The 22,676-nt window shown below is 38.2% G+C and overlaps 1 protein-coding gene across 1 annotated transcript; it reads right to left on the reverse strand.

The window, feature by feature from the left end:
* Positions 1 to 696: 696 nt before the first annotated feature.
* LOC137046506 (zinc finger protein 771-like) lies at positions 697 to 14,729 on the reverse strand. Its single transcript, XM_067423769.1, has 2 exons — positions 14,627 to 14,729; positions 697 to 1,830 (listed from the first exon to the last, which is right to left on the reverse strand). Exons 1-2 carry the CDS (start codon positions 14,682 to 14,684, stop codon positions 1,046 to 1,048), a joined length of 843 nt encoding a protein of 280 aa, XP_067279870.1. The 5' UTR covers positions 14,685 to 14,729; the 3' UTR covers positions 697 to 1,045.
* Between the last annotated feature and the right edge of the window lie 7,947 nt (positions 14,730 to 22,676).

A 22,676-nucleotide genomic window follows, 5' to 3' on the forward strand; every position in this document is an offset into this window, starting at 1 on the left:
AAAAAAATTGATTTGTGTGAAGAAAATCCCCAAAAGCGATCAGAACAGACTCCATCTGCCAAAGATTAATAATAAATTTCAAATATTGCCGCCGGAAGAAACGTCAGGTCAGCTTTGACAGCATTGGCTTTCGTGTGTCTCGTGACCAATTGCGTCATTACGTCAGCTTTGATTGTAAAATGCCATTGGCCCTCCTGTTTCTCGTGACCGATCGCGTCATTTTCATCATCGTCGTCTCGCGTGTATCATTTGAATCAGACAGAAATCGAGTGCGTGTGTGTTCTGTTCACAAAGGGGGCGCGATTATCATTTCAACGACTAAAACAATAATATCAACTCTGTTCTTCAGATGAAGATATCGTATGACTTCAGAAGACTTGGAAAGCAACATGAGTTAATGTTTATTGTTTTTTGGTCCGTTTTTGCAATAAATACATGTGACTGTACATTTATGCCTGTTACGTGTTTTATATTGGTGAGAGTGGGTAGGTTTAGGGTAGGAGTGGAATTAGTTGCTCCAAAATATAAAATTAGGATATAAATATTCTGTCAGATCAGGTTGGCGGAATCACACGGCGTAGAAATTCACGTGGATAGCTCAAAATACGTATAGATAACTTACCTTTAGAAAGTGGCGTGTATGTTTACGCAAAGTCATGATGTCATGTTGCAGAAAAAAATAAAATAAATCAGAGGTGACTGTCCAAGTGATGTATTTTAGAATTCTACAAATATCATACAAATCACAAAGATAGCTAACAATGTATTAATTTAAGGCAGAACCAATGAAGTCATTGAAGTAATTGAAACATGTTAACAAAAGATTAGGATATATATAAAAAATGTAGTATTGGTGCATATTGACTCAGAGCTGTGTCATCTGAAGTCCTCGCAGGATTCGGGGTCATCTCTTCACAGGTGTTGGTCATCTGAAGTCTTCATAAGAGGCTGGATCCAGACTGGAGCTGATATACTCACTAGTAACCTCAAGATGGTCATAAGATAAAACAGAAAAGCAAACGTTGAGCAATGGGCAACTTTGGGCTCACTTAGACAGCTTTGGGCAATGCTTTTTCTCATGAGTCCGAAGATGAGATAATTGGGTGAACCTCCTCTCACATAAAGAGCACTGGTACGGCTTCTCTCCAGTGTGAATTCTCTCATGACCTTTCAAGGTTCCTGAACGTGCAAAACGCTTTCCACAGTGTGAGCACTCGTATGGTCTCTCTCCGGTATGAATTCTCTTGTGTTTTTTTAACTGTGAGGTTGACGTAAAGCTATACCCACAGTGTAAGCACATATAAGGTTTAACCCCAGTATGAATACGCTCATGCTCTTTTAAAGAGTACAGTTTTGAAAAATTCTTTCCACAAAAAGAACAAAAGTGAGGCTTCACACCAGCATGAACTTTAAGGTGTCTTCTTAAGTATGACTCGACAACAAATGCTTTATCACACAGATCACAGCGGAATGATCTCACTCCTATGTGACGGCGCAGATGATCTTTTAGAGCGCTTTTTTGAGTGTAACTCTTTCCACATCGACAGCATATGAACAGATTTTTTCCAGTGTGAATCGTCATGTGTTTCATAAGGTCTGATTTATGCACATAATTCTTTCCACACTCAGAGCAGCTGAAAGATCCTTTGACTCCAGATTGTCCAGCTTGCTCTTCTGAGAAATTCTCTTCAGTCTTTGGAACGACTAGGTCTCCATCTTCAGTTTTGAAATTAGGTGGTTGAAACAGATGTTCGTCTTCATTTTTAAATGTCAGTTTTCCATCTTCATGTATGAAATGATGCTGTTTCTCTTCATTCACTTCAATCAGGTCTAAAATCAACATTGAATAAAGACAAAAGGAAACATTAGGAAATAAAGTTTGTTCTTAATTTAACGCAAATCTGAGTCTACTAGTGTCTAGTTTTAGATGCATTGTTATATCCTCCTGAGAACCAGGGCCCACATTAATAAAAAAAAAAAAGTGCAAAGAGTTGCTACTAGTCAAATTTTTAGAAATGGGATGTAAAGAAAAAAAATTATTCAGACAGCATCTTAACACTTAAAAGAGGTCGGACTTTTAAGAGGCTTAAGAGTTTTTTTTAGCAGTGGATAAAATGGACGAAACCTGAAAAAGAAATGTGTTTGATTAACGTTATCATAGAGACATGAATGTTGACATGACATGAAAGACTGAGTGTTGTGGAGCTGAACACAGCTGCTGGAGCGATTGTTAAACAAATACCCGCCTCGCAAATACCGGGACTTTTATTATGACGGAACGAGACTCATTCGCCGGGCGCCTGCACAGATCCGCTCTTCCGGTTATGATTTTGAGGTAATGTAGCTCTGTTTATCATATTAGATACATTTAAGTGTGTTTAAAACGATGTTATGACGTTACTCCGTGCGTTCAGTTGTTCACACTGCTAAGAGTAAAGCGTTCCTGCCAAATAAAAGCCGAAACCGAGGGTAACGCAGATAGGACGCAATTGACAGGCGACTCCCTCAAATGCAATGCTGAAACGTCCCTGTCCTTAGTTAAAAAAGCAATTTTCTCACAATTTACAAATAGTTGGAAACATCTGGGATATTGTAGGTACTCAACTGAACAAAATATATAACACTGGCCTAGTGGTTTTTGGATATTTTACTGCAAAAATACTACATAGTTCACCTTTAAGCGAATCTATACAGTTGAGAGAGTTAGTAAAATAGACCATTTGCTAACAGCGATGACATACTTTGTGGACAGAAAATGTCAGTTTTAACCTTAATTGTAAGGATTAATCTGCATTTATTCTATCAGGGAAGACATCCAGTATTATTTTTTTCATTTGATTCCTTATTACAGTTCTTTAGTATGTCTTACCTCAATACTAACGTTAGACCTACCTAAAAAAAATATATATATATATATTTTTGTATTTTCATTCTAATTTACATTATTGCTATAGAATGAAAGCAAAAGCACTAGTTGATACTGTAATAATATAATATTAATGGCAAAACATAGCTTTTTTGAGTTTGGGCACTGGAGAACTTGAAACGTTCCTATTCACAGCAGAAACGTAGCCAAGAACAGACATGTTTGTTGATCTCTTGAACACAAGGGCCAATCAGAGGTGTTTATCTTAAGTTTGAATCTGCTCAAAATACTGGAGTTTTTTTCCAAGTGTTTTGCTCACTCTCACGAATCCTGTCATTAATAAACAAAGACACATAAGTAGACATTATTCAGTGGGTGTAGACAGCTTTATTGTGAGATGGTGAACTGAGATGAGTTACAACATTTTAGTAATTGTAAAGTTAGCAGTCTTTTGCTCGTTCGAGGCTATATAGTTATAACCCACTGAACAAAGTGTTGTTTTCCAAGTTTTGGAAGTGACATCTACATATAAATGCAGGATTCACTCTCAAAAGTGATACTAGCATGGGATAAAAATATGTTCAAAATAATGCCAAATAATGATAATGTCAAAATAGATACGTGCAATATAGACTATCCTTGTTATTGTGGAGCCATTGCTAAACATAATAGGTGTGTTCGACATCGGCTGCGGCTGGATGCATGCGATCGACGAGAGTAGCCGAGTGCAGGCGGGGAGGAGCTGCAAACGGAGACGTGAAGTCGGACACTTTCTGCTTCCCGTGGTGACGCATGCACTGCGTTTGCAAACTTTATCACAGCTGAAGTTAAATAAATGCAGTATTTCTCAAATACACAGATGTTTCAAATGATATTTTCATCCAATACTTTATGTACTGTTTAATAAGGCGTCTATTTGGACAAGATTAAAGTTCAACGTATAAACCTACACTATCAATGAAGTGTTGCAAACGGTTTTTATCAGTTTTAGTTTGATAAACATGATGATATAACATCGAGGCTACATGAAAAGAGGTTTTACTGTTATAAATAAATTATTTGTGAGCATTAGTGTAACATAAGGTTTTAGAATAAACACGAAACGCACGTGATCGCTGTCATGCGGTGAATCGGCCAATCGTGGATCAGCTGTGTCGTCATCAGAGCTCGAGCAGCCTCCTGCAGTCCCCCTTGAGAATCTGCAGCGGCTGCATCAGCCGGCTGCTCTCGAATTGCTCTCGCGGTACTTTGTTGACATACGTCACAGTCACGTACCGTCGGCGCTGTCTCAAGTCGGACAAAATTTCTAACCGGCATGCACTGCTTCAAGTCAGCCGCCGATCGGTCTGCGCATCGCTGGGTGAAGTCGAACAAGCCTTACATCTGCACTTCTCACTAATTTCAGATACTCAGTGTTTTGATTCTTGATTGTCCATCTCACAATAAAATTAAAATCTAAAAGTTTAGAAAGCTTTAAGCTAATGTTCATGTAAATGTTTACTCGCCCATCTGATTAATAAAATACAAATGTATGACTCTGCAAATCCATTAAAATAATTCACAAACTGCAAATAACTGATGAATAGATTTTTTTAAAGCGTAACTTATGATGCATACATTTAAACGTTAACTATGAAAAGTAAGTGCACACCTGCAAAAGTAATGAATATGAATGTGTTGAAAAAATGATTTAATAAACTAGTGTTTTCTGAGTCAGTGATGACTACAAATATGAAGATGGCGATGCTGACTCATCATCTCCACGGTATAGCGCCTCCAGGGGGAAAATTACCATTTCATATGGATTACAGAAGCAGAGAGCATTTCTTTTCTATTTGAATTTGTTAATTTAAAAGTAGACATTTCAAGCTTGATATATTTCTCATTTCTGTGAGAGGAGCAAAACATTGAGTTTTGGTTCATTTTATAGACAGTGATGGCAGCAAGCGCATGTGTTTCCTTATTATTGTGAGTTTACACATATAGAAGTAGACCCTTGACAGCTTGAAATTATGTTACGCTTATCTGTAGGACAAATAATTTATATTTTAAGCTGAAAAGAGGAAGTTGTCAATGTGAAACCTCCATTTGGTATAAAGCCCTGAATGTGCTCTTTAAAAGACATCCAGACTTAATGTGACATTATTATACTCATAATATAGTGGGGGGGGAAATGATATGCCTGGGTCTCAAGAGGATTTGTCAGTTTCCATCTGAATGTTCCTCATTTAAGAGAATGAAGGAAAACACCAACCTATTTGTTCCTCTGTCTCTTCGTCTTTTATTCTGCAGGGTTCTTCCTTAATCTCCATCTTTACAATAGTATGTCTGTAGTTTCTCCTGGAGTAATTCCTCCTGCTTGCTGCTTCTTCTCCTGTGGGAAGATGGGAATATTCCCAGCATTTAAACTCTCATGAACGGCTGTGGGAGCGGCTTCACTGACTGAAGGTGTGAATTGTGGTCGCTGTTGCTCATTTAGCAGATGATCATCACACTTACAATCACTCTCAATTATCCAGCTTTAAGTGTTTTGATTAAACTACAGTTTAGGAACTATTAAAACTGCTCTAGCTGATTTTTATGTTGCTTTTACTTTAGCTATGGATTACATGCATTCAAAACTCCGGTTTCATTTCATAAATTAAAATACAAACCCCAATCTTCACAAATTGTAATGTATAAAGAAAGAAAAAAAACAGTCAGTAATGACCAACATCAGCAGGTTAATTTTGATTAATTTCTGAATTATTCACTAAATGAACCTACTCGTTCATTCGTTTGGATGTAGAGTTCTAATAAATGATAAATGAATGTACTCACAGTGTGAAAGCATCAGATTTAGTGCAGAATGAACGGCTGTGTTCCACTTCTCATGTTTATGTTCCTTCCCTCACTCACTTCTCTTCTTCTCTAGACTCGGATGTGTGTCGTTGCTTCGGTTGATTCAGCGCCTCCACTGGCGGGAAACAGACACTATTAAACTATCGAACCTTCATAGATTATATAAAACAACCCAGACAAGATCTGGTATCTTGTTTGAGATTATAAATTTATCCCATAATATGTTTAACTCGGGATAAAGATTCAGACTTCAAATATTTGCTAAGGAGTTTGCATTATTTATCCTGAAGATTTGCCTGAAAGGTTTGCCCAAACTTTTCTGTCTGAGAGCCTCAACAAAAGTTGTCTGATTTAGATTTCTTCAAATAAAATAAAATCACAGTCTGAAAAGCACGGTAAATTAAACAATTTCAAAGTACACTACAACTTTTGGCGCCTAATAATGAAAACTACATGCGTGCCTTATTATGTCTATGAGCAGAGATGGGCATAAATACATGGAAATGTATTTAAAATACAAATACAAAATACTGTGAGGAAAAATGTATTTAAATACAAATACAAAATACTGTGTGGAAAAATGTATTTAAATACAAATACAGTATTTTGTATTTTGAAAATACACCAAATACATGTGAAATTGGCAATTCAGTGAAGGTATCCATATTAGGCTGTAATCTATCTGGGCCTATTCTGAATGCCAAAAAGCATTTAGATGTGTGCAACTGCTTAGAAACTTTCGTTTTCAATTTGAATTTGAATTTCCTTTAGCGGCAGTTATAATAACACAAATTACGTCAATAACTCATTCGCCCTCACTTCTTTTTCCACTCCAACATTCCAATTATTCCTGCCCTCTAAAAGCTGCACAGATATATGTGCTTACCCCGATAGGCCTATCTATGTAAATGATTTAGAAAAAGTTCCATCGATTCACATTTTATATTTTTGCTACGAATCTACGATATGTATTGTCATATGATATCACTCATCCCTAACATGCAGTAACGTTAATACTTTAAACACATTTGACAAGCTACTTTAATCAACAAGTAGAATTGACCATGACATCCTCACCTTATTCCAACAATTTTGTAAAGTTGCCGATCCAAGGCTGGGTTGTACTAGCCTAGAAATCTAGACGCACCCTAGCGGCAGCAAATCTAATCTGCCACGAGTGCCGTCTAGCAACTCTCAATACACTTCTGAGCTGTAAAAACCAAACTCTGGTCGGGCCAATCACATCGTGTATAGAGTCGGTGGGCGGGGCTTAACATAATGACGGCAGAGTTGCGTTTGCGTGCTTCTAGTAAACACAGACGCTGGCGAACGGCGGTCTTTCGAATCAGCTTTGGCTGTGACTCTGGAAGACTTGAGTTAAGCTTTTCTCTGAGAAAAGAACAAAGAACGGCACTGAAGTCATTCTTAAAAAGGGAAGATGTGTTCGGAGTTTTGCTGACCGGATACAGCGAATGTTTAATCTATCAATGAGCTCCGCTTCACGTTGCTCTGGATGGTTGTAGCGCTATCCTATCGCGTGCAGAGGGAGTTTGAAAGACAACCGTTTATCCCGCCCCTCGGATTGAACTGTCTATGGTGAGTTTCCAGACCAAACATCTTGATGTGGGTCTGGCTTGTCAGGCTAGGGTTGTACAGCTGCGGCTCACCTGAATGAATGTTGGGGGGAGGGGTGTCCCTTACGAAACAAAAATATATTGCAATATACTAGAATTTATATTGCAATACATTAGAAAATATATTTCAATGTATCAGAAACTTCCTCATATATTTGAAAATATATAGCAATATATGGATGGACAACCTATTGCTATATATTGATTCATATATTAAAATACATTGATATACAAACAAAACTGAATTATTTCATGTATGTTTATTGAAACAACGCGTTATTTAAGATTAATTAATTACGTGACCTTAACGCGTTAATTACGTGACTTTAACGCGTTAATTACGTGACTTTAACGCGTTAATTAATTACGCAAAAAAAAATTTTTTTTTACCACACTTATTTTTGCACCGCGGAACGTTTTTCAATGAATGAGTTTCGACGGACCAATTATACTGGAACACCAACTAGCGTTCACGAGTCACGACAACAACAAACCATGTGAACATGAACGAAGCTATGGAACGAAGAAGCTGATGAGACTGCTTTGCTTGGCCCCGTGGATGGGAAATTTTGTTTTAAAAAACGAAAGGATGGAAGCGTCGACAAGAGCACGGTTGTGAGCAAGCTATACAACAAGGAATTAGCGTATCACCGCAGCACATCGAGCCTCAAATATCACAAAAATGCTTTTGCTACACTTAATGGCAAACATGCGCTGGTCTGCTGGACTGAAATAAATAAACAATATTTTGTTGATTAAGCTTATGTATTCAGTCATTATTCAATGGTATACTAAAAATACATTCTCTTTGTTCTTAGGTCAAATATTTATATGCAATTAAAATACGATTAATTAATTACAAAGCCTCTAATTAATTAGATTATTTTTTTTAATCGAGTCCCGGCCCTAATATCTATATTATATTTTAATCTGTTATATTTTAAAATATATGACAGACAGTGTACATTAGATTATTTCATATTTACCATGTATACAATATATATGATAATTATATACTATGTAATATAAATCAATATATTTAAGACATATGTTCCCATATAAATCTGATTATATTATCCAGTACATTGAGGTATATTATCTCATATAATTTTACATATATATTTACATATATATACAATGACTCTTCCAATATATAATTTCATATATTGTAGGATAGATTTCAATATACATAGCAATATATTGAATAGTATAATAATATGTATTTATTCAATATATGAAAACGGCAATAATTGCAGTATTGTCCCATATATTGCAATATATAACTTGCATATATAATATATTATTATATAATATATCATATGATATATTACCATGTAAATTTCACAATATATGGAGACACATTAAATATATTGTCAACTAATATATTGAGAAATATATTTTTGTTGCGTAAGGGGTGTCTGGTCTGAACTAGTAGATGCATGAAAACAGCTCCTGATAAAGAGGTTGCTTGGCTCAAAGTATTTTGAGTATTTTGAAAATACAAAAATACTCATCTTAAATGTATTTAAATACAAATTACATTCGATTTTTTCCAAAGGCTTTAAAATACAAAATACAAAATAGTATTTTGTATTTCAAATACGTATTTTAAATACATGTATTTGAAATACTGCCCATCCCTGTCTATGAGGAGTCATGCGTCCGCTAAAATAGTCAGAAACACTTATAGGCATAGGCATACTGTTTTGACTGAGGATAAGACAAAAACATGATTTGGAAGATGGATTCATATAGTTTGGAAGCTCTCTTAATATAAATATTTAAAAAAAAAATTTGAACAAAAAGTTTCATAGTGTCGTGAACGTTTATGAATTACGAGGGACTCGACAAAATCACGTGGTTGAAATGAAAGCAAATAGCGCCATCGAGAGGAACATGTGGCGCTGCCAAACTATTCCTTAACTACATAAAAGCTCACGCAAGAGTTCATATTATGAGAGGAATCGCCTCTTTAAATATACATAGAAAAACATCTGGTGCTGTTTTAAAGTGAAACGTGACTTGAAGTCGAGGATGGTGTACCATACCAGCAGTGAGTATTGAACACAAACACGCACTGTGAACACACAGCTGGGCAACCATTTTTACTGCGGTCCCTGTGGTGGCTCAAATGGTATATGTGGTACCATTTGAAAGCTTAGAGCAGAGCCGGCCCTAGACCTTTGGGGGCCCTAAGCAAAATTTGGTTGGAGGCCCCTTTGACCATTTTAAGTAAGGCGTAAAAAAAAGCAATGACTACCTTATAACTATACTGTAAATATTATATCTACTGTTTTTTTGTTTTTTTTTGTCTATTAAATTATGTTTTAATTATCTTTAAGAAGACATTGATGACGTGCTTTTCATTTATTTGGCAAAAAAAAGGAAAATGTTTATTGCTATCTCTACAGGAACTTGTGCCTTTTTAGCACACAAAGATTGAACTGAAAAATTACATTGCATTTATCAAACGGCCAACTTCAGTGTAGCTTTATTAAGCCTTGTTTATACTCGATGCTTGCGTACGTACGAGCGTCAGAGCGAGCGCGGCAAAAATGACGTCAACGTGGAGTGCGCAAGACCCCATTTCGCTTGGTGGTTTGCACGTCAAATTTTTTACATTTGCGCCGCAACTGAAGAGCCATGAGCTCCATCTCATCTGACGTTTCATCACGCCTCAGTCTGAGCATCGAGTATAAACGAGGCATGCGCGCAGTCAGCGAGAGAGACAAGGAAAACACACAAGCATGCAAATGGAAATAATTGCGGCCTGAAAAAAAGATCCAGCACATTTTTTTTTTAATCGTGCGATTAATTGATTTATTGACTATCGCAACAGGCCTAGCAATATATCGGTTTTAAATCAATAAACTCCTTTTTAAATCAGTATTTTGTGTCAAATAATTTATTTATTTGGTAGTTTCCATGTAATAAGCAGGATAATCTGCGAGGCGGTTGTTCACTCGGAGTCACTGACTGACTGACAGTCTGACAGACACTGACCAGGTGACAAGTGACATCATAGGGTCAGTCAGGGTCAAGATTAGTGGGGAACTCGCCATAATAAAGAACTAAATAAATAACAACTGGGCTTATCATGATGCCTATAAAGAGCGCTGTAGGCCCATTTCTTTTTATTTATTTATTTTATGTTACTTTTGATGTATGATTTTTTTCACCCACTAGTTAGCAGTGACTCTAGGGGGCCTTCTGCTGGCCACGGGGCCCTTTGCAATAGCAAAGGTCGCTTAGTGGCTTAGTCTCTACTTTCTGGACATATGCATCACTTTGGCATTTGTTTTACACAAAGTAATGTATTTACACTAAATTACTCTGGTACCATTTCCAGCTTCACAGTGTTAAACAGGAAAATATTGCAACAAAATTTGATTCAGCTGTACAGTCGTTCTGGAGAAAACAGGGGTGTTATCAGCTTATTTTAATTTATCATAGAGCGACAATATGGGCAGATCAGTGATATAGTTGATACAGTTAATTTAGTGATTAATTTTAGTTTGATATTTAGTTTAAAACTTTAGAAAAATCCCAAAAATTGTCACAGATCTTAAAGGGGTGATGAATTGAGAAATCAACTTTCCCTTGAGCTTTTAAGGTCATGATAATATAAGAAAATCCTGTAAGTTTCAGAGCTGAAAACTTCCTTTTTAGTCAAAGAAAAGCTTTTATAGAAACCAGGCCCAGAAAACGATCATGTGCTTGACAAAACACACCTCTACAGAACATGTAATTCAGCAGCCTCGCTAGACAGCAGCAATAAACATGTGGAAGAAAATAGCAAGATATTGTCGAAGAACACAGTCGCTGCATAAGCGTTTTAAGGCCCTGTCCACACGAACACGGGTATTTTCAAAACCGCAGCTTTTTCTACGCGGTTTGGCTGTTCGTCCACACGCAAACGTTGTATCCGGTTACTAAAACCGGACTTTTTTGAAAACTCCGGCCAGGGTGAAGATTTTTAGAAACTCCGGTTACAGCGTTGTTGTGTAGATGGTGAAACTGGAGATTTCAGCTTTTTAAATCGCAGTGCGCATTGTTCTCTCCTTTGTTTGACGTGAGTGGAGTCTATGCGGTGGACTCCACTAACAGCGCTTATCACTTATATAGCCTACAGATACATGTTCAGTTATTTCATTGTATTGCAGAACAAAGGCGCCAGAATGCAATAATACAAAGTAGTAAAGTGTGTGAAACTACTACAGTCCACTTCGGCCTTGCACCTGTGTATACAGTTACCTGTCACTTAGTCCAAAGCAAAGGAACTTGTAGAAGTGTTTCACTTGAGCCCATGGCATCCCTCAGTCAGTGCAATGTGCATCGGTGCAGTGAATGGGACCCATATGGAAATCAGGCAGCACATCATAGCGTAGTGTTGTGGACCAATTTTTTTTAAAACCGTGCTTGTTTGGACGCGATTGTTTTTTAAAACGGAGGAGGAAAAACTCCGGTAATAAAATACCCGTGTACATGTGGACTGGGCCAAACGCCGCATTCACACGGGGCGTAGGCGTTAACGCTTCCCATTTACTTTGAATGGGTGACATCATCCGTTGCCGAACTGAATTGTGGGTTCCGTCGCGGCGCTTCACTCGCGTTGCAAGCGGCAGAAGTTGAAGAATTTCTTAACTTTTCATGCGCCAGCGCAGACGTCATCCAATCAGATCGCCGTATGCAAATATCCTAAAGCAGACACTAGCCAATTGTGTTCATACTGCTCCGTGAACCATCCAGACCATAGACCGTTAAAAATCCAGACGCAGCTCCTGGACCACTACGTGATATTCTTCCCGCTGTCGGCGCTTTTTCAGGATTTAATGTACTTAACAGCTTCGTGCACCTGTGCAGTGCGCTGACAACAACTACACGAGCAATCACACTCGCACATACAACCAAATCGGCATCCATTTCGTCTCACAGACTAGCTGTCATAAAAAGGCGCTTTTTTGTGTTGTGTTTTGGTCCAAGCCGCAAGTTAATGTGATTGGCTGTTGTCACTATGACGATCGCGTCAGCACCCAGCTTCAGCCACGCCCTCCGTCAAGCGTTAACGCCTACGCCCCGTGTGAATGCGGCGTAAGGCTTCAGTCACTTTTGATCAGGAGAAGGACAAGTGCGACCCTTAAACGAAGAGGACCAGATGGTCAATGAAGATCCAGCTCACGTGAGTAAGACCGTGTACGTGTGTTCGCTTCATTTCACTGAGGAATCGTTTGTAAACAAGTCTCAAGTGTTGGATTTGCAGGCACAATCTTGTGCCTTCTATATTGGATCTGACAGGAATAGTGCAACAAACTTATGTGAGTAAAACGTATTTTTTATATGTAATAGTACTAGTCCCGGGGCTGTACCAGACGGGTACAAAATGTACACTCGTCGGCAGAAATTCTTTCTTGATCTGGGCATCTTTCTTGTGTGTGTTCGCGCTTATATCAACCATTCGTGCGGGCCCATGTAATACAATCACGGGTGGATGAGAAATAAATAATTGTGTTTGTTTGATAAAGACAAGTAATCTTTCAAAATGATCTCTCCCTCATGTGAACTGACAGGGGCATAGATATGACAGCGGAGCTAAAGCTCATTAAATATGCAAATCTTATCCAATCCTAGCCGTGGGTGTTTACTTCCAAGTCTTCAGTGCGGCACGCCCATCAAAACCCAGCATTCAGAAGACAGGAGAAAATAGAAAGTAAATAGCCTATTACTTATTAGTTATGTTTTTGAATGTAAAAACCATATGAACGTCACTAGGTGACCTTAGACAACAGTATAAAAAAAATTAAAAAAGCCAGTTCATTACACCTTTAAGAGGCTAACGAAACTACTGGCCATTTTCTAAAAAGAAAAAAAAGAAAAATGTATATGCTTTTTAACCAGAGATGCTCATCTTGCACTAGCTCTACGATGCATCACATAGGGGGATAGGGCGAAAATGTCCATGTCATTTTCTTCTCCTACTTCAAAATCGTCTGATAATATTGTTTTATCTTTTTTGTAAAGGCTGTTTGACTTACTGTACCTGAACACTGGGTATGTACATCCGCCACACGCGACTTTTCCGACGTGACTACGTATGCTTGAATCGTGGACACGCATCGCAGAGCTAGTGCAAGACGAGCATTTGTGGTTATAAAGTATTTATATTTCAATGGCATCACTGTCAGAGGTTAAAGTTCAAGTGTTGTGTTTGCACAGCCGGTCACACAAAGGTGTTCCCATAGTGTCAGCGCAGCATCTCGTTCACGCTTTTTCAGAGGGTTACAATCAAGTAACCCAAGACCTTTCCCTTGATTTAATGTAAACAAGTTTATTCATCAAGTCATGTCATGTGCTCCTTTTTATTTTTCTTAGTCTCAAAATGTACAGAGCATATTTTCAAATGCAAAAAAAAAAAAAATGTAATGAAAGAAAATTTTCTTTCAAAATGTTCTCAGGAATTGTGAGACTTGTGCAATTTAAAGAAAATAATTGAACTCCTTAGAAGACAAAACATATATCTTCATAAATCACAACTTTTACATCAACACTAGTTTCATGGACTACTACTAACCCTGGCAAAATGTCCCTTTACAAATGATCTACTTCACTTATTTTAGCAAATTAAATTCTTAAATTACTATGGTTTCCTAAATTTCAGCTTTTGCTGAATCTGAATATCAAATGATTTACTTGTAAATGTATTATTTATGAGTGATGAATCCAAACAGGAACATTTGCTCATTTAGAAACCTTCTGGCAATACTCTTTCTTATGATACTGTAGACTAGATGAATAGGTGAAGCTCTTCCCATATGAAGAGCACTTGTGTGGCTTCTCTCCAGTGTGAACTCTCTCATGAGTTTTCAGGTTTCCTGACTCAGTGAAACTCATTCCACAGTTTGAACATGTGTACGGTTTCTCTCCAGTGTGAATTCTCTGGTGTTTTTTTAAGTTGCTGGATGTATTGAAGGTCTTCCCACAGTCAGAGCAAATATAAGGTCTCACACCAGTATGAATGCGCTCATGCACTTGTAAATGCTGCAGCAGTGAAAAACTCTTTCCACAAAAAGAGCAAACGTGAGGCTTCACACCAGAATGAACAGTTCGATGTTGTCTTAAGCCTGATTCCGCAACAAATGTTTTCTCACACTGATCACAGCTGAATGATCTCACTCCAGAGTGACGGCGCAGATTAATTTTGATATAGCTTTTCTGAGGAAAACTCTTTCCACACTGAGAGCAGGTGAACGGTTTTTCTCTAAGGATGAGAATGAAGGAAAACACTAACTTATTTGTTCCTCTGTCTCTTCATCTTTTATTCTGCAGGGTTCTTCCTTAAACTCCATCTTTACAATAGTATGTCTGTAGTTTCTCCTGGAGTAATTCCTCCTGCTTGCTTCTTCTCCTGTGTGAAGATGGGAATATTCCCAGCATTTAAACTCTCATGAACGGCTGTGGGAGCGGCTTCACTGACTGAAGGTGTGAATTGTGGTCGCTGTTGCTCATTTAGCAGATGATCATCACACTTACAATCAGCAGCAATAAACTTATCACTCGTAATTATTCATGGTTTAAGTGAATTAAGGGTTGATTGCTGTAATCAGTCGATTAAATGTGGGAATGTGTGCAAAATATCCTGGTGGATAAAAACCATACCAAAATGTATTTAAAATGGTTTTATTTCATACTAAGTATCCAGGGCCGGCGCAAGCTCAAATGCCGCTCTAGGCAGAGCACGATCGTGCCGCCCCCACCTCCCACACACAATTAGGTATCCTTAAGATGCATGTAAACAAATTAATATTTTCTTTATTGTTACGTGCTTATAAGATGTAAACGGGATGATGACGCAACATTTATGCAAGATGTAACTGTGGAGGTGTAGACAGAAAAAACAACCATAAACAAGAATGTAGTGAAGCTTACATGATTTATTAAATCAAATGTAATATGTTCCAAAAGAACCAATAAACATTTAAACACAAATAATAAACAAGAGAATCGCCCAAATCAATGAAATAATCAAAACCAAACCCCCACTACTACTAACCCAAACCTCTAAACTAACTAACAAAGAAAAATGTAGAAACAAAACCGAGATCTTCAGCGTATACGACTTCTTAAATAAACTACGCTGAATATCAAAACAAAAGTACAATTAAGGGCGAATTCTCCCTTTAACTAACTAACACAAAAAAACTACCTATCTAAATAAGACAACATTAATCCAAATTAATGACTAAAGACAATCGGAGACTTAAGACCTGGCTGAGTAATATACTGCGTTTGTCTCTCAACATCAGCGTGTAACACGTTGATCTCAGAACACCTGTGCGCAATCAACTCTAGCGTATGCACATATTCGCTCGGGCAGGACTAGTATACGAACAATTCTAGGAAAAAGAAGTTAACGCAGAACCAAGTCAAGTGTCTAGTAAATAATATATTTCAGAAGACAACAGAAAGTGCGGAAAGGTGAGTGAGAGCTCGCGCTGATCAGCCCTCACTACTCATTCATGAAAACCGGGGCCTTTTAAGATGCCAGCACGGCAGCGGATTGGTCGAACGTCACTCATTGCGTCGAACGTCACTCATTGCGTCGAACGTGATGCAATACTGAACAGCCGAGTCTCCCGATGGTCCAAAGAATACTAATATTGAACCAGAATAGAATACTAATGCAGAACCTCACTATGTCAGATTTCATTCGGGGCCAAAAGAAATGTTTCAAAATTCGATGATACGTTTTCTTAATACCCAAATGCCCAGACAAATCATGATCATGAGCTAAAGAAAGTACAGTCTGTCTATAACATGCAGGAATAACAATTTGATTTACATGAGTCCATTCCAACTTGTTCGTGACATCCGTACACCACCACCGCATCAGCAACCCGTCCTCCAAATAATAAGCGGTTTTCCTCTCTCTAGCCTCATCAAAAGGAACAACAGAGGAAAAACAGTTACGCAAAGCAAAGTCTTCTTTTTGCGCTGCGATAACTTTTTCACGAGTCATCTTAAGTTCCACATCGTCCGATTTTAAAACAATAGTCTGATCTGGCTTACCTTCAGTTGACAACGCGTCACTCACAAGAGTAGGTGCCATGAAAGTTGCAGACAAATCATCCGCATCAGCAAACTTACGAGCTTGCGCCCGCGTCACAGCACAGATAGGAAAAACCTCAGGAAACCTCTCTGACAGTTCATCAGAGTGATCAGACAAAACCGGTCTATCACAGACTTCTAACAACGGCACGATTTTACCACCTGCTATATCATTACCAAGAATGAAGCTCACTCCTTGCACAGGTAGATTGTCGAGCACTCCCACTTTTACCAATCCGATAAACAAATCTGATTTCAAATAAATCTGATGCAAAGGAACTTTCATAATGTTCATTTCAAATCCTCGGACTAATACATGACTACCGCAGAACGTTTGCTCAGAAAACGGAAATACATCAGCCACCATGAACGACTGCATCGCTCCTGTGTCACGCAACATGGTTACTTTTACCTGATCCAGAGACTGGTGATTTACAGATACCACCCCCTCCATCAGGAAAGGCTGATAGCTACTATCCAGCTTATCACTACACTCAGGTTCAGTAACATCAACAGTCTTCACGAAAGCGACACTTTTAGTACCAGCGTTTTGTTGCTTGCGTTTTAAAACAAGACAATCTGCAATTATATGTCCCGGCTTGCGACAATAAAAACACTCTCGTGCTTCCTTCGATTTTCCAACATTTTTCGACTGCAACTGTTCTTTTGAAAGAGCGGGCACGGACAAGCCTCTCTCAATACGAGCAGAAGAACTAAAAACAGTCTTGTGCGTCAACGCGAACTCATCGGCAAGAACAGATGCCTGAGACAATGAAGTCACCTTCTGTTCATTTATGTATACACCTATACGATCAGGAATACAACTCTTAAATTCCTCTAACAAGATCATCTCACGTAACGCCTGAAAATCTGACACTTTATTCGATGTGCACCACCTGTCAAACAACAAACCTTTTTCCCTCGCAAATTCAACAAACGTCTAACTTAAATTTTTCTTATGGTTTCGAAATCGCTGCCTGTAAGCTTCCGGTACAAGCTCATAAGCTCTCAAGATTGCCAATTTGACAATATCATAATTTAGACTCTCTTCTAAAGACAGTGCGGCACATACTTCTTGAGCGCGTCCCGTTAACCTACATTGTAACAGCAAAGGCCACACATCCCTCGACCAGTTTAAAGCCGAAGCAATTCGTTCGAACACATTAAAATATGAATCCACTTCTGTCTCTCTAAACTGTGGAACAAGAGAAATGTGTTGACTCACATCAAACGTGTTGCTTGACGAACCCGCTCCTGTCACAACAGCAGAGGGTAACAGAGGTTGAACAGGTGGCACAGGTGAAACCGGTGCGTCTCTGGCTGCCTTTAGCTCCAGCTCCCGCAATTTAACTTGCGTGTCCGCCTCTATTTCCATCCGACGGACTTGTAATTGTAAATCTAACTGAGCCTTACGTTCCGCTGCCTTCTCACGCGCCTCCATTTGAAATCTTGCCAAACGCACTTTAAGACGCGAATCACTTCCAGACCCAGTCATGGTCGGAGAAAAAGGATCGAAGGGTGGCAAACCTGCTTTAGCTTCAGAGCCCTCCGCCTCAATATTACTTACATCCTCCTCACCGGTCCAAGAAGGTCGAACATCAGAATCCAAAGGATCCTGCTCAAATCTGTCAGCTGGCTTCAACACACCCAGATCCCGCAGCCCTCGCACTACAAGATCTTTAATTTCCCGCTTAAGCTGCTGTCTAGAAACTTTAATGTGAAAATGCTCAGCCACACTCACCAAATCATCTTTTCTACAATTATCTAGTTGTCCAACAGTTGGTACACTCACAAAACTACTCAAATCAAAGTCAGCCATACTAAGTACGCTACTATTACCCAAAACTATCCTCACTACAATTCATCCACCAATTTTATGGTTGATCCGCCAACACCAACAACAGCACATCTCACAATACTCATCCCAAAAAGAAGAAATGTTCCCAAAAAGGAACATCCCACCGCTGCCACCACTAAATGTTACGTGCTTATAAGATGTAAACGGGATGATGACGCAACATTTATGCAAGATGTAACTGTGGAGGTGTAGACAGGAAAAACAACCATAAACAAGAATGTAGTGAAGCTTACATGATTTATTAAATCAAATGTAATATGTTCCAAAAGAACCAATAAACATTTAAACACAAATAATAAACAAGAGAATCGCCCAAATCAATAAAATAATCAAAACCAAACCCCCACTACTACTAGCCCAAACCTCTAAACTAACTAACAAAGAAAAATGTAGAAACAAAACCGAGATCTTCAGCGTATACGACTTCTTAAATAAACTACGCTGAATATCAAAACAAAAGTACAATTAAGGGCGAATTCTCCCTTTAACTAACTAACACAAAAAAACTACCTATCTAAATAAGACAACATTAATCCAAATTAATGACTAAAGACAATCGGAGACTTAAGACCTGGCTGAGTAATATACTGCGTTTGTCTCTCAACATCAGCGTGTAACACGTTGATCTCAGAACACCTGTGCGCAATCAACTCTAGCGTATGCACATATTCGCTCGGGCAGGACTAGTATACGAACAATTCTAGGAAAAAGAAGTTAACGCAGAACCAAGTCAAGTGTCTAGTAAATAATATATTTCAGAAGACAACAGAAAGTGCGGAAAGGTGAGTGAGAGCTCGCGCTGATCAGCCCTCACTACTCATTCATGAAAACCGGGGCCTTTTAAGATGCCAGCACGGCAGCGGATTGGTCGAACGTCACTCATTGCGTCGAACGTGATGCAATACTGAACAGCCAAATCTCCCGATGGTCCAAAGAATACTAATAACACAAAAGAGAAACAAACCAAAACAATACAAAACACATGGAATGTAACATTATCTATAAAATTACACTAAAATAAAAACGTGCAAGCATGTTTTCAGATTTTATTTTACATTCTGCAACATGAAAAAAGTACACAGTGCAACAGTTGCATATCATTTCTGTTTTATAATAGATAGTGTATAGAATAAATGCACACAACTTTTTAGCTCATTGGAGGTTTCGATTTTTTCTTGACTGATACACACAAACACACATTCACATAACTAATAGCCTACATTTTGATTGCAAACGCTTTGATTGCGTCCTCGAGTTAAACTTTTTCAGCAAGTTCGTGCTCAATTGCAATTGTTGCTAGTCCATTGAGTCTGTCTTGTGTCATTGTACTTCGGAGATAATTTTTAATCAGTTTAAGCTTTGAGAAACTGCGTTCTCCAGAGCTTACAGTGACGGGGAGAGTAAGAAGCACTCTCAATGCTATAAAAACATTTGGAAAAATTGATTCCACCCCTTTTTCACAGATGAATTTAAGCGCATCCAGTGGTTTAGATCCAGCAACCAGGCGTCTGCCCAAAGCAGTTCCCGTGAGTCTCCATGAGTCAGGGCCTTTTCCAGTCTTAAGCAATCCTGAAGAACTATTGTATTCTTCTTTTCTTTGAGAGATGTGATGTCATATAAAAATCCAAATACGCGCCCATGGTCTCGAAGCAGCGAAAAGCGCTCTTCCACGGAACGGACGGCACAGTCGAGCACTTGGTTAAAGAAGCCCACCCTGTAGTTTTGTTTTGTGTCCATGACAGGTGTGTCATCTCCTTCATAAGGAAACATTTTCTTTCTTTTTCGTTGTCGCGCTGCACTTTGTGGAGGGAAGACGGCCTCTGTTTCCAACTCATCAGCTAATTGTCTTGAGCTGGACAGCACTCTGTCAAAATTACTGCCTGTGCGGTATTCCACAAGGTTTGAATGCTTTGTTAAATGCTTTGTCGCATTTAGCTGCTCTGTTGCATGTGGAATGTCAATGTTCCAGTGGTGGACAAAGTACACAACTCTATTACTTGAGTAAAAGTAAAAGTACTACTGGTCAAATTTTACTCCGTTACAAGTGAAAGTTGTAAAAACAGATTTTTACTCAAGTAAAAGTACAGAAGTATTTGTTTTCAAAAGTACTTAAGTATCAAAGTAAATTTCCTTTTTTATTCCAATGCATTATTTTATTATTGTTGTATAAATGCACATTATGCCATCATGGTTTAAGCCAGTCAGTGATGCTCCGTCTGACATACTATCATACGACTAACTTAAACTCATTTAAATACTTCTATATAAGTTACAAAGCTCTTTACAAAGCTGCTGTCACTTTAAGGCCAAATGCACGGATCCAATACACTGATACACATCTGATATTCTCCCAACTTTCCTCTTCTCTTTCTCCCAGATTTTTATATTTTTAATATTTTATAAGACATGCACCATAAGTATATGCCAACTAAACTAATCTTGATTTTTTTTTTTTAAACTGAAACATACTTTCAAAGAATGGCTATGGGTGCACACACTTGTGCCTAAGAACCGTCTTCTTCCATTTTGCTATGAACTGATCAGTGTTCAAAGTTGTAAAGTTGGGAAAATGTATATGACCCTATAAGAGTGATTCCCAACAGACTGTCTGAAACGACAACAACAAAAAAACTTTTAAAGATGGAAAAAAATCATGCTACGACTTTTAGAGCTGCTGCAGAAACGACTTTCGGCCTAGATAGAAATGTAGTGGAGTAAAAAGTACAATATTTGTCTTTTGTAAGGCCGCCCAAATCGTCCCAATGGAGGCTAACGATCGGCGGGTGAAGGTCACTGCGCGTTCGTCTTTTCAGCGGGGAAAAGGGATTTTATTCCAATTCCTCGTTATCTGACTCCATTTAATGATAATTTAGAATTTAGGTTAGAATGCCAATTGGTTATTTGGTCATTATGTTTAATAGTTTAACTACACATTTAATTATTCCGTTTAACCCTTTGTTGAAATTATATCCAACCTGAATAATTCCAGAGCAAGTCAGAATCTATCAAAGTGTAACAATTTATTTAACAGTCAGGTAAATGTATAAAGCCAATTACATAGTCAATTCAAAGGTAATCCATATATAACATCAAATACTCTGAAGTAAAGAATTAAATATATACCTGACTTCTGAAAATTACATAATGCTGGCTATCTTGAGACATCCAGCATTACGGGCTGACCAGTTTAAAGTGTCAAGCCCTGAGCTCTTTGTAACATTCCCTTAAATACCCAGAAACAAACGCACAAACTCTTTGAGGTGTAAACACGAGTTCACAATGGGAATTTGCATTGATCAAGACTTGTGTTGATGTAAAGGCCAAATGGCTGAAAGCCACACCCACCAAACTAAGACAAGATATCTCTAAACTCTTAAAACATTGATTATGTTTTGGTTAACTTCTGTAGGGATGAGATCTTTGTACCAGTCGCACTGAGACATTTCAAATGATAACTGTAAGACTGAAAAAACTAGTATATGCCGAAATGTCTGAATGAAGAACAAAGACTCTCTGAGAAAATAAGGAAATTAACATCTGAACTGTCCCTCACACACCACTGGAGACGCAAGTCTCACCTCACTATCAGCTAATCTACATCTTTCCCTATTGACTCCCTCTCCCCCAATTCATTCCCTCTCTCATGCTGAGATCACTGAAAATGCATCCAGAATCTCTATATTACAATGTCAATCCACACGATCGAGTATCATATGTGTTTGATATCATTTGAAATGTCTCAGTGCGACTGGTACAAATATCTCAACTCCACAGAAGTTAACCAAAAGATAATCAATGTTTTAAGAGTTTAAAGATATCTTGTCTTAGTTTGGTGGGTGTGGCTTTCAGCCATTTGGCCTTTGCATCAATACAAGTCTTGATCAATGCAAATTCCCATTGTGAGCTTGTGTTAACATTTGAAAGAGTTTGTGCATTTGTTTCTGGGTATTTAAGGAAATGTTGCAAAGAGCTCAGGGCTTGACACTTTAAACCGGTCAGCCCGTAATGTTGGATGTCTCAAAATAGCCGCATTATGTAGTTTTCAGAAGTCAGGTATACATTTCATTCTTTACTTCAGACTATTTGATGTTATATATGGATTACCTTTGAATTGACTATGTAATTGGCTTTATACATTTACCTGACTGTTAAATAAATTGTTACACTTTGATGGATTCTGACTTGCTCTGGAATTATTCAGGTTGGGTATAATTTCAACAATGGGTTAAACGGAATAATTAAATGTGTACGTAAACTATTAAAAATGAATGACCAAATAACCAATTGGCATTCTAACCCAAATTCTAAATTATCATTAAATGGAGTCAGATAACGAGGAATTGGAATAAAATCCCCTTTTCCCCGCTGAAAAGAC

The sequence above is a fragment of the Pseudorasbora parva genome, chromosome 18 (assembly GCF_024679245.1).
Source record: "Pseudorasbora parva isolate DD20220531a chromosome 18, ASM2467924v1, whole genome shotgun sequence".
NCBI classification, from domain to species: Eukaryota; Metazoa; Chordata; class Actinopteri; order Cypriniformes; family Gobionidae; genus Pseudorasbora; species Pseudorasbora parva.

Excerpts from the sequence above, each read along its gene's own strand:
- LOC137046506 (XM_067423769.1), bottom strand. The coding sequence starts at position 14,684 with ATGGAGTTTAAGGAAGAACCCTGCAGAATAAAAGATGAAGAGACAGAG. Across the intron at positions 1,831-14,626 it reads AGAGACAGAGGAACAAATAA|ACCTGATTGAAGTGAATGAA; the intron begins GTTAGTGTTTTC and ends TGTTGATTTTAG.